The sequence below is a fragment of the Fundulus heteroclitus genome, chromosome 13 (genome assembly GCF_011125445.2).
Source record: "Fundulus heteroclitus isolate FHET01 chromosome 13, MU-UCD_Fhet_4.1, whole genome shotgun sequence".
Lineage (NCBI taxonomy): Eukaryota > Metazoa > Chordata > Actinopteri > Cyprinodontiformes > Fundulidae > Fundulus > Fundulus heteroclitus.
The window spans coordinates 29,107,700-29,121,193 of NC_046373.1; the positions used below are offsets into that span (position 1 = coordinate 29,107,700).

Genomic DNA, 13,494 nt, shown 5'->3' on the forward strand with positions numbered 1-13,494 from the left:
AATTTAAGCATTTTGGCTAAATAAAACATACAGTACTCAGTTTGGATGCGTAGGTCTAATAGGACGAAGCTTTGAGGCTCATTTCGTCTGTGAACTATATCAATACTGAGGAGTATACAATGCTGGCAATGGCACAATGACAATGTAAGCCTGGGGACTGAAGGACCCCATGTTATTTTCCCCACTCACATCAGTCACACAAGTAAAAATGACAGTTTGCATTTTATCATCCAACTTGAATGTAGGGGCAAGATTTTAGAGAGTCGCAGCTAAATACCAGGAGTGGAAGAAAATATCTTAAAAACCACAAACAGCAGGATCAATATTTAATTTAATTATAAAGTTAATAAATTTCTGTTAATTATTTCAAAACTTAGTAATAGGACTTACTGTAACAACTATAAATACTTCCAAAGATATTTTTTTTAAATAAAGTTGTACAGAGTTGTGTTTACAATCTCTGTTTGAGGGGAACATTTGTATTTAGTACTTGTTAAATGTTTGTACTGTTTGAGTGACAGTAATGTGCTCTTACCTAGTTTAACAGATTAAACTGAAAAGGCAGGAAGAATGATAAAAAAAAACAGTTTATGATCTGAATCCTCCACTATGAGTTGTGTCCTGTTTCAGGAGGTACACAGGACTCTGCATGTCCTGTGGCACAGGGACTATGTGAGTAATGGGAGCTGTGATTAACTATGGCACTGCCTCGCAATCACCCCCCCTTACACCCACCTACCAATCAGTATCTGTCTCGTTCTCTGTCTGATGGCCCCAGGGAGATTTGGGTGAACTCAGCATTTTTATCACAGGCCGCCTTACTGGCAGCTCTTCACCCCAACAGCAAAGACTGAGAGTTTCTTGTTGGAAATAATGAGAAAACAGCTTAGAATTGCGATGAATTATTGAGAATCCTTCTTCCTTAGCTGAACTCATGTCTGAAGGATGGCTGTACTGCTGTTATTCAAATGTATCTCAACAGAATGTTACAGGTTCCATTTTGGTCACAATTAGCTGCATATTAAAGTCAATTTACAAATATATCTGAAAGTACACAGAATTGTATGAAGTTACATCAATATGAGGGTTAATATTTTGGTTAAAATTTTATTGTTAGGGATGGCAGGATATTAAAATTTGTAACTGAATCTGTAAAGAATATACCCAATACTCAATTTCATGTTCAATCTTAAAGGGACAGTGTCCAACTAATTTGGCTTTTAATTAGCAAAAATCAAGTATTGATTACATATTCTGGCAAAGTCTAATAACCTCCCATAAATAATAAAAAGCATTCACATATCTTAGAATTAGTAGTTTCTAAATACACAGGTGTCGGTGCACCCACTGAGAACCGCCATGTTGGGTCTCTATTTCTGATTTCAGCAGCCGAAAGAGGACAAACTTGTCAGCCATACGCATTTTCCCTATCTGTCTCATATGTGCTGTCAGTGGAGGAGGAGTGTAAACAAGCAGAGAACGATCATAGATCATAATATTTTGGTATTTTCAGTTGAAATAGATAACCATCTATACTCTTTGCCCAACGAGAGGGACGAGGAAGTAGCCAAGAAAAGAAAAAAGATGTAATAACGGGGAGAAAATGAGAGGATATATCAGTGTAGCCATTAATACCAGGTGGAGATATTTCATGAGGGAGTGGGGATTTAAGACGGATGTGAAGATTGCAGGCTTTCTGCTGGGCAGGTAAGTTAATTCAATATAACAGTGATGCTTAGTTTGGCTTTATGTTAGAAACAGGGCAACCACTCTATCCTCCCAGTAGAGACGACTCGTTTGTTGTCTCTCTCCCGGAGGGATATTAACTGTCCTGGTATCAAATTAAAACATAAGCAGCAGCTGCTTATGAAAAAAACAAGAAGGTAAGCTAGTCAAGGCACTTCTTGCTGTTCTTCTATCCAAGAACAAATTGTGGATTCTTACAAGACAGATGTGATAGCAGCAGCTATGCAGGTGCCCTCCTGTACTGCAAAGTTTATTTTAGTATGGCTGTGAGCTCAACCGCTCTTACTTTTGTTGCACCGGTATGACCCGCTTAAACCCTAATACTGAAACGTAATTGGCCCAAACTGTTTTTGGTTCGGTCACAAATGGTTGGTGCCCATCCCCTAAATGAAAACCCAAGCAAGAGAGCATGACAAGCCGAGATTTTTAGCAATGTTTTTAAGCAGTCCTGGTCTGTCAATAGGGGGCACTGCCCCGTCAAAATTGCAATAAAAAGCCTAGGCAAAGTGGATGTCAATTACAAAATAAAAAGTAATTATAACACCTGTTCACTAATAAAATATGTCTGACTTTTGATTTTTCAGCATTCCTGTTCCATTCCGGGCGTAATTTGTTTTTTTTCTTTGATGTACACCTTCAAATTAAACATTTTGACAGTAAAGAATGGGGCAGCAAAAGAAAATTCTGTCATTTAATTACAAAATAATAATTTTACAAGGCAGATAAAGGAAGATGGATCGGACAAACTGGACTTAAAAATCCACCAGCAGGCATGTCACCATTGTTTATTTAAACAATGGATTGGGTCTTTAGGAAGGACAATGATTCAAAACATTTGGTCAAATCAACACAGAGATGCTTCACCAGACATGAAATCATCTTTCATGCATCTCGCTGGACCATTTTATTACCTAGATCTAAATCCTGTAGAAAACCTGCAGGGCATGATGAAGAAAAGGCGAGGAACCGTGAACTCTGGATGAGCTGGGGAGATTGTGCAGAGGAAGGGTCAAAGATCCCTCTCTCTGTGAGCCTGAACCTTGTGAAATGCCAGATGACTACATGCTGTCCTATTGGCAAGAGAATGTTTTGATCCGATGGCCATACTCTCTGCGACCCACGGTGGCATTTTATGGGCAGGGAGGGGCTAAGCCCTGAGTGACAGCTGTTCACGTGCACGCGCGGCCGGCCCGGCTATGTAAACAAGAGATTGGAGAACACCACAGAGAGGTGGTGTGTGACGTTTAACCATACTCCATCTCAAAAAAAAACTTATGTTCTTCACAAAACTATTTTTAGTCCTTTCTATCTAAAATAATGAAATTTTGCTTATTGCTCCTTTAAAAAGGCAGAGATCTGTGCCGCTGGATGTGTAGAGAATATTTACTGCTATTATTAAGGTTGGAGGTTTCCACACTTGTTTGTGTGACATTATGCTAATACAAGAAAAGATTTTTATCTGTTTATCCGCTTTTTACATATCTTCACCAATAAAGCCATCATGGCCAGCACTATGTATCCTCGTCTTTAGCCCGGGTGTTTTCTGATCCTAATGCTCCAGGGTGATAAGACCTCCTTGAAAATGAAATTGCACAACTCATGGCAGATGTGCAATTTCCTAGATCCTTCCTTGACATTTTATTTTCTACACATCAGAAAGCCTAAAAGTACAGTTCTGATTTGCAGTGGTGAGGACATAAAAAAAATGTTTACTTCGAGAGTTACTGTATGATAACAGCTAAAGTAATGCCTTCATGGTCATTTTTTTTTTCTTTTCATGACTTTTCTCTGACCCTTCAGGTAGTATAATTTGACAGCACACTGAAAATGAAATAGAGCAGATATTTTCTCTCTTTAAATGTTGCGCTAGCTGGCAGTCCCGAGGGTTTAGCCACTGGCACACTTGACTGCAGTCTTTTTCCACTCCATTTCATACATGGACAGCAGCTCTCATCCACCATATAGTCTGCTGCAGGCAGCTGAAGGTGTACTCACACACACCGCTGTAGCTGCGAGCAGGTAGAGCTGTGTGTCTTTTCCAAGCATCAACTTCGCTCTGATTGTTTATTTCTCCCGTTTTTGAGTCCCTAACTTCCTTGACAACCAGTTGGTGTGGCAATTTGTTGCTGTAATCCACACCAGAATTCAGTTTTGTGCCCAAAAGTGACGCTTACAGTTTTTTAAGCCAACAATCGCGCTTCTTTATTTTATACAACTACTCATGCGATTTCACTGTTTGTTTGTTTTTTAGTGTGTTTTAGCAGCAAATACAAGCTGCAGTGCACGGCATCGTCTTCACTCACGCTGTCATTAGCTTCGACACACACACCATTTAACACAATAAAGCACGCTGGAAGTCAAGGCCCATTAGTCCTGAGTGATGATATCAGTCCCATCAGATCATGAGTTATGGTGTGCTGGTCTCAAGCTGGACGAGAAATGTGAGATAAACAGCGTCTGAGGATAAATCGGGAAGATTCAGCCTCCTTTAAGTCTCGTCTCTCCCTTCCACACCTGCTGAAGCCCAAAGAACACTGTGTTCCAGCCAGGCATTATCGGCATAAAACAAATCCACAAAGACATACAAAATCACCAATAAACAACTTACACGATTCATTGCAGAGATATTCATTCCAGCTGTGTAATTTTACACAGCCACAAACTCCCATTTGCTTTATTTGTGATTCTAAATGATTGACCGATATTGTTGCATTGTCACAGAGTAGCGACACGGAAGGGAACATCTCATTGCTTTAAATAATTTAACAAGTAAACGTCTGAAAAGTGATGGATGCATTTGTATTGAGCCCCGCTTAGTCGGCACTTTGCAGAACCAGCTTTTGCTGAAAATACAGCGGTGAGTCTTTTGGGATAAGGCTCCATCAGCTTTACACATTGAGGCGCACACATTTTGACCTGCTCTTCTCTGCAGAATAGCTCAACATCGGGCAGGTTGGATGGAGAGAATTAGCAAACCTCTCGCCACAAACTCTCTATCGGATGTGTTTGGACTTTGACTAGGTCATTCTAACATGATGGATATGCTTCAGTCTTGTTGCTCTTGTATCTGTGTGGTAATTTCCCTACAAGGAGGTGAACCTCCACCTCAGCCCCAGGTTTTCTGCCTGGTATTTAACTCCATCTAATCTGTGGCATCCTTTAAGTACTGCGTTATTCTCGCAACCTTTACCCATTCTAAACACTCCCTTTGTGGAGGGCACCACTAATAATTATTGCGTTTTGTTTTTCTCATACCTGAGCTTCAGATCTCTGCAGCTGCTCCAGAGTCCCCATGGGGCTGCTTCGCTGATTAATGCTCTCATAGCTCCTCCTGTCAGATTAGGGGGACGGCCCTATCCTGCTAGGCTTACGGTTTTTGAACAGAGCTCTGTTAGGTGTTCAAGCTTGGCATGTTGTTTTATAACCTAACCCTGCCTTATATATATAAACTTTCTCCCTGACCTATCCTGCTCTGTTCCTTGGTCTATGCATCTTATTTATTTACTGCCGTAACCTCTAATGCCTTCACAGGCAAGCTGTTATTTCCACTGTGATTAAATTACACAAGTCATCTGTAGTTGGTTGCACGGGACTTTATTTAGAGTTATTAGAAAAGGGCACTGATGGCAAATACATGGCAAGCTTTTCTGGTTGAACTGGCAAAAACGTAGAAAATCATGTAAAATGGTCATTCCTGCTTCCTGCTGTCTATAAAATCAATACATTGACGTTTGTGGTAATATGGCAAAATGTGAAAATGTTTAAAGGTGAGGAATCTTCAAGGACAGAACTGTATTTCAGAAAGAACGTGTGAACGTTCTGAAAAGTACAATTAAAGAGGCAACCACGTCCGACGCCAGTGCCGCCGACAGTACCAGCCAGACCTTGGTCAAAACAGCCGTCCACATATCTGAGCTAACAGTTCTGGTAAATTTAGAGCAGAGCTACTGCGAACACGCACCATCCAGCAGCCCAGAGAGGCTCACAAGACGTGAACTCTCATTTCCCCCCAGGCGGCTCAGCTACAGAAGGGAGAGCGGAGACCTTTCCACCTGAGCCGAGCTGAGGAATCCATTCATTTGCATCGTCTTCCATATTCATCCACATGCTCGCAGTTATCTGCAGATGTTACTGCGGCTGCTCTCTGTTCTCATTATTTTTTATTCATGTTTTGTTGTTTGACCCATCTACCATTTCCCTGCATGATAAATATTTATATTGTGCAGAAAATCAATTACACACGCCGCTCACAATAGGTTTTAAATGCAGATCACCGACCTAAAAAAAATTGGTTTGTTAAATATTAAATTTGATTTTGCCAACAGAGGCTGCAGAACTTTGACACCGGTTTCTCCAAGTTCAGCTGGTAAAACATCCGTTCACCGCAGCTCTGTCGAAACTCTTCCTGTTTATTAAGCGTCGCTGGTGGGAGCTGAGCAAAGCAACAGATTTATTCAGGATCGAATTTAGACCCCCGGTTGTTCAATTAAAAATACTGTTGTTGTTTTGCTCATTAATGCAGAAAAGTCTGGTACAAGCTCTTTTAATAGGTGGCAACTACTGGTTTCCATTGGTACTAATAAATAACCACTATTAGGGTTGCATTGGTTGTTTGACGTCTACTATGAGAATGCTTCGAGGATTGTTTTATTTTCTCAAAACCTTAAACAAAAGTTGACAGTATTTTCCTCCAAACTGGCGCGTGATTACAAATGCAAAGCACGCTTTCTAGATTTTTATTTGTAGAAGAAAACTGAGCCTCTACAACAGCACTTTTTCTGCTGGTTTCTTCTAACGTCTGTGGTTGTGATGTGAAAAGAGCTTCAGCCGGTATAGTTGTGTGATGGGACTATACCAAAGCTGCACACTCTTATTTTACCATTTTCAATTATGCCAGAAATTTGTACATAAAAACAACAATACGGTGGTGAAGATTTAGCTCAATGCGGCAAACTTTCTAATCTTCCTGCACAGAGGCACACAGACACGGACCGGAGCGTAACAACAGTGTTACGCATACAGGTTAATCAGCGCACCAACCCAACATAATTAACATGACCACATTATGTATTGTACGCTAGATAGCATCAAATGTCTTTGGATAAAACTGCAAAGCCATAACGTCACCAGAACGGCTGCATTCACAGCTCCTGTTTTGGAGGAAACATCTTATCTCCTTAATTCAGGGCCTCAATAATTACTGGGCTAATTAAAACGCTGAAACCGTGTCGCTCAAATGACTTCGTGTCTAGGGTGGCACTGCTGCGTCGCCTGCCATGCCTTCCCGGGCATATGAGTCCACATGCAAATGGCCTCAAAAGTAAGCTGTGCGACGCGGGCGCAGGTCCATAGCCCTCTCGTATTAATATTCATCAGCCCATAGAGTCTGTAATAAAGATGCTCAGCGCTGTGAAGGAGGAGGAACAGACAGTTGCAAGGGGACAGGAAGGCGAGAAAATGAACTCTGGCAGAGGGTGGTGGGGGAACACACCGAATGAGCTTGGAGGTAGGGGAGAGGGGTCTGGCTGCTTTTCTAAAATTCAAACTGATCAAATCTAGCTCTGAGGTGATGGGGCTACTGTAAGAGCGAGGAAGGAAACTCGGAGGCAGAGACCTTCACCTTTCTCCTATGGCTGCTGAATCCTAAACAGGAAAGGCAGGGTCCTTATAACAAGCTGGGTGCATGTATAACAGCCTGTTTAACTAATGGGAGCATAAGCACTTGGTAAGAATAATAACGATCTAGAACAGCAGAGCAAATGTTTCCAGGCCCTGTATGTATGATTACAGGAGGTAGATTACAAGGACTGCAGCTAAATGTTCATTACTGTAGATCTACATTAGATAACGGCTCTAAAACTGAAGGCATGCAAATATTTCTCAGTGCGATGGAGCAACGTGTTTCTTGCTAAAATCTCCTGACTGGGTTGAACTTTGCTTTCTCTAATCACTTGACTGTGAGCTTATGGTTCATGTCTTCATCTCGTTATGGTGAAGAGACGCAGGGTGAGACTGGCTTCTCTGCTCTGCACACTGAAGGTCGTGTGCCAGAGCTGGTTCTCAGGCAGCTGCATAGGGGGGAGACAGCACAGGCTGTCCACACACCCACTGACTGAGTTGGTTTCTCACCGTTTGTGTTGGAAACCTTTAGGATCTCTCCTCTACCGGGCACAAAAGCGTTGTACTAATGGTGTAAGTCAAAGCAAACACTCTGAAACTCATTGTGCAAGATTAACTAATAAACCGGAGAGACAGGTCTGCATCAGTGCTTGGAAAATCTGCTCTCTTTCCAATTCAATTCAATATTATTTATACAGCGCCAAGTCATGAAACATGTCATCTCGAGGCACTTAACAAAGTCAAATTAAATCATATTATACAGATTGGGTCAGATTATACAGATTGGTCAAAAATGTCCTATATAAGGAAACCAGTTGATTGCATCAAAGTCCCGACAAGCAGCATTCACTCCTGGAGAAGCGTAGAGCTACAGGGAGAGTTGTCTGCATTGTCCATGGCTTTGCTGCAATCCCTCATACTGAGCAAGCATGAAGCGACAGTGGGAAGAAAAACTCCCCATTAAGGGAAAGAAAACCTCCAGGAGAACCAGGCTCAGTATGAACGGTCATCTGCCTCGACCAACTGGGGCTTAGAGAAGACAGAGCAGAGACACAACAAGAGAGACAAACAAGTACAGAAGCACACATTGATCCAGTGTGCAACAACTGGCTTCTTTCTGTCCAACGTCCAGAGGTTAAGGCATTCAAGTCAATTAGCAATGTCAATGCATTAAAGTTTAATATGTTTTAAGGGGATTACTAGATTACTAGTGTGTGATTACTGAAGTGGGAGGAAAAGGATAGATGGCCTCTTCAATGTCTTCATATTCAGGAAACGTGAAGTGCTGCTGGCATTTGTTTTCAGCCTTTTTTTTGACAGCAGAGAATAAAACGCAGTTCCTACACATGTCACCTAATTAAGTCCTTCTGTGTGGAGTTTAATCTCTGTAAAAACAGATCAGCCGAGATCTCAGAAGAACACAGCAGGCAGGCGTGGAGAAGTTTACCGCAGGGTGTGGTTATAAAACAACACCCCAGGCTTTAAACGTCTACCTGAACAAACAAGCCGGGTCAAGATGGTAACTCTGGAGGAGCTACAGAGATTCACAGCTTGGGTTAAAGAAACTGTCAAAAGGGCCACTTTTAGTATTAACTCCATAAATATGGACTTCGCAGAAGAATAAAGTGTGCAGTCTGCTAAGAGCCATGTAGCAGACCTAGCAAACTCTGACCGGAGTAGACAGAAAAATGTAATTAATTGAAGCATGGTTTGGGCAGCATCGTGATGTGGGGTTGTTGGTAGAAAGATGGATAGAGCTAAAAAGACGAGGGGACAAAAAGTGTTAGTTGCTGCAAAAGACTGGAGTTGGAGGTTGAACCTTCCAGCAGGACAACACTAAACCCACAGCAAGAGCTACAATAGAAGGGTTTAGTTCAAAGCATGCGTTTTAAAATGGCCCGATCAAAGCCCAGATGTAAATCTAATTGAGAGTCCGTCACCAGCCTTGAACAGTTATACTAACCAATCAGTCTGAGATGGAGCTAAAGAAGATGGCTAAAACCAAAAGCATGTTTCGTCATGTGACACAAAGTGTGGATGTGTTGTCCACCGTGATCTGTGCTGCTGCCTTTCCTTATTTATCCCAAAGAGAAAACAGGATTAATGGGCATTTTATCAGGTTAAATAAAGGTTTAATAATGAAGTAATAAAATGCATTGAAGTTTATGGTTGCAATGTGAAAAAAAGGCTGAAAACTTAGCGGGGTTAGAACGCTTTACAAGGCACTGATTGAGACTGTTCAGATTAGGATGCAACAAACGTGTCCACTCACCATCATTGAGGTCCGGCAGCAGGTTCTCCTGACCGGAGAAGTCCAGCTTGACTTTGATGCTGATGCTCAGAGTCACAGTCTGGCCGGGCTTCAGTGGAAGGTGACGTAATGCCTCTTCTAGATCCCAGCTGAGAAATCTGCCAAACACTTTGTCTGCATCAACAAAAGGGGGAAAACAACAAAAAAACGGAGGATGTTAATTGCACGTGCTGCCAGTCGAAGGCTACAAAACACGCCTGTGTCACCGTGACGCTTTCTATGCCCGTCACCAAAACCTGAAACTTTAATTTATGCCTCCCGGCCCGTCTAACGGAGACGAATGACTCAGCTGCATCCACTTGAGCCAGCAGCGGTGAATGAATGAAACATCACCTGAATAAAGCATGTGTTGTGCCCGTGCAGGTGAGCCACTCCTGATGGAAGAGACGCTGTAGGAACGGCGAGCGGCCGCTTTCTGACACACGAGCACGGCAGAGCGGGAGATCGCGAGCTCTCTGCAAAAACAACAGCTTACGCGTCCCAGCCCCGATTCATCACCAAAGGCCATAAAATCCTCTAAGAGGATGTGAATGTCGGCACCATTAAATAAACATTGAGTGAATAACACTCCGTCTTAATTATTCATAAAGTCGGAGCTCTTGGGTTGAAATAAAAGTGAAAAAGTGGGAGACAGAGCGGCCTGGAAGGTGGGGGTGGTGATTTAAAATACATCTCAGTGACAAAAAAGGCCATTCACTCAGATGTGCATCATCAGGCTCAGGAACTTAACAAGCAGAGAGCTTGGATATCGGATAACATCACTTTTATCACAATTAATTATGCACGAGATGTTGAACTAATCAAAACGACCGGCGACAGAAATCCTTTATGTCTTATTTTCCGAACCGCCCTGAGAAATTAAGAACGGTCTCAGATTGGCTTCTCCCTTCAGAGCTGAAGCGGGAACTAATCAACAAACTTTCCCTATTTTCCATTCAAAGAAAAGATTTGCGAACACGTTTAATGGACAGGTTCGACGGTAGACATAACATCATAAAAGTCTTTACAAAACAAATCTCCATCTGTTCCAATTTTGATCATAGCCAAATGTAATTTGGTCCATAATAGAAGTCCTGCAACATTAACGACCTCTCTGAATGAAATAAATGTACCGTTTAGGCTTAGGAGGCATGTCTATTCAACTCAAGAGGATAAACCCTGATCAGAACTGATCAGACAAAAGAAAACTACTTTTTATCTCTTCAGTTTGGCATCTCTTAGTAGGTGGGATATATTAGCTAACAATTTAATGTTTTGACTTCTAAGTTGATGTGATGTGAAGCAGGAAAAATGGAAAGGGCAAAGATTAGAGCAGGTTTAATAGGAGCCAAATTGTAATTTCACGCCGACAGGGTTGGCGCTCCTTCAAAACTGTGGCCCTGCAGAGATGAGCATCCATTAAAAGTGGACCAAGGAAGGAGCAGTGGCTAGCTGGCAAAAGGTCATGGGTAGCCAAGGCTGTTGTCAGACAAAGGCCAGCTGTCCTAGTTGGTTGGATCCAACAGACAACAAATCGCGCTTCAGATTAGGGGTGGGCAACATATCGAATATACTCGCTGTATCTCGAGTTTTCCTACACACCATGGTCAAAATTATTTTATTGCGACTATCGAGTGCAAATTTTCACAAGAATGTCACCGGGCTTCACTTAGACCTGAAGCTGTTTACAGGCTTGTGTTTTTGGCACAGACTTCATAGAAACTCATCAATGCACATTTTGCATTGATGGGACTGTTCTTCTTCAGGGTTATTTAAGACAGAATCTGGGTTTTGCCGTCTGTGATTGCAACTTTCCTGTTTAACCCTATTGTGTAGTGTTTAAAATCTATCACATAAAGGGCAATTGTTATTTAAATAGTTTTGAGGTGCACTAATACCACCCATCAGACTGTTTTTGTTCTGTAGCAGTGCCTGGTCAGTTGATTCGCCATATAAACTTTTGTTTTTGGGATTGTTGCATTTTAAGCACAAAAGAGCACCTTTTTATTTCGGGTTTATTTTGTGTCATAGATTTCTACTTGGTCTTCCTTTTGGCCGCTGGGATGTTCCTTTTTTTAAGGTCCGGTGTTGACCACGGAAAGAGACATAATGTGGCAATATTGTAATTTGTGAAAAGCTTCTATGTGCAGCTGATGGTTAAAAAATGCTTAAAATAAAACATTTTAAATTAATTTTTATTTTGCATTCAAATTTCAAAGAAAACAATGTAAATGTTAATTTGAAATATTATACCAGTGTGACTTTAGACACTATATGGCTAAAAATGACATTTGTTTTACAAGGTTATTTGAACATATTGTGATATCGTGATATAGCCCAAAGATATTGTGATATTAGATTTTCTTCATATCGCCCAGCCCTACTTCAGATGGCCTAAAAATCCTCAACGTTCCTTCTGATGTACTGGTGTCAGAAAACACAGACCAGGTGTGAACTTTAGAACGTCATTCTTCCATCTTCATTTGTAATTTGTCACTTTTGAGAAAAGACTAAATGCATGAACATAGAACTGGACCACAGAGCCATGGAAGTAGTAGGCAGACAGCAGAGAGCATTAAGGGCCCTACCACGTGCCCCCTTCTTAAAAAAAATGGTTTGATAAGCACAACAACCAGAGCTCATGCCCCAGGATTTTTTAAGGTTCCTTAATGCAAGGGTTCCCAATCATTTTCAGCCTGTGACCCCCAAAATAACAGTCCCACAGACCGGTGACCCCGTTTTGGCATGCTGGATTTCTTTTCTTTGAGAATAAAGTGTAAAAAAGTGTAAAATTACGAGAATAAGATTGTATTTTTATAAGAACACCTACAAAAAAAAAATGAAGTCTTCCCCTGCTTTAAAATGTGGGATGATGAGGATAATGTAAAGTTATACTTTGGTACCGCTCTCACAAACACAGAAATACTAAATCTTTTTAGCACATCAGCAAGAAATCTACTCACGACCCCCACTTTGCTTCTTAATTCTTTACATTGAAATGAATTAACCTATAGAGTATGTTTTTTAACTGAAAACTAATGTTGTGGTTCCAATCATTGGTCACTGAACATTTGTTTGGCTCATATTTGTGCTCTGAAACTCAACTAGGGTATTAACAAGCTATCCAACCCTCAAGGTGATATTTTGATACCAAAAACCAGAATGAAGAAGATATTGTTAACGTTGCTCATGAGTGGTTTACGCCTCTGAACTCTCCAAAGGATGCCACTTTTCCCGGACTCTTTCTTATCTTTGAATCGTGAACCAGTTAACCATGTTTCATTGATCGCTCCCTTTGTGGGTAATGGCTGAATAAATATTAATCAGAATCAGAAATACTTTAATAATCCCAGAGGGAAATTATAGTTCCAGTAAAACTATCCATCACATATATCAGAAACATTTTGGGGGAATGATTGACTGAGGCCTTGCTCCAGATGACCCTGCCTGACGCGGTTACCATAGGTAAGGCGCTGCCTTTAACTCTGTGGAAAGATAGGAGCCACATTTGGGGAGGGAGAGGAGAAAAATACATATTTCACACTTTATCCTTAACCAGGATACAGTTTGAGATATCAAAAAAAACCTTGCGTCACATGTGAGAAAAGCACATATGACGAGACAACATTTAAGCAGAAGGTTTGCATTGGAGATTTGTCGCATGTACAAAGTTGATTTTAAATTACAAATTAATAAATCAATCATCTCATGTACCATCCAAATCCTCAAACCTGCTAAATTTATTAAACATGTATATGTACAATATAAAACATTCAGGAATTTTGTTCTCAGTTTTCAACAAACTCGAACGGACTCGAGGCCGTTTCTCCCCCCCCCCA

General features: G+C 41.3%; 1 protein-coding gene across 4 annotated transcripts in view; it reads right to left on the reverse strand.

Moving 5' to 3' along the window:
- The window catches only part of trappc9 (trafficking protein particle complex 9), a 270,154-nt gene that overhangs the window by 181,656 nt on the left and 75,004 nt on the right, over positions 1–13,494 (reverse strand). For all 4 annotated transcript variants that reach the window (XM_021322125.2, XM_021322124.2, XM_036145568.1 and 1 more), the window contains one exon: positions 9,638–9,790. In XM_021322125.2, coding sequence (XP_021177800.2) covers positions 9,638–9,790 — 153 coding nt within the window. The remainder of the gene's footprint in view (positions 1–9,637; positions 9,791–13,494) is intronic.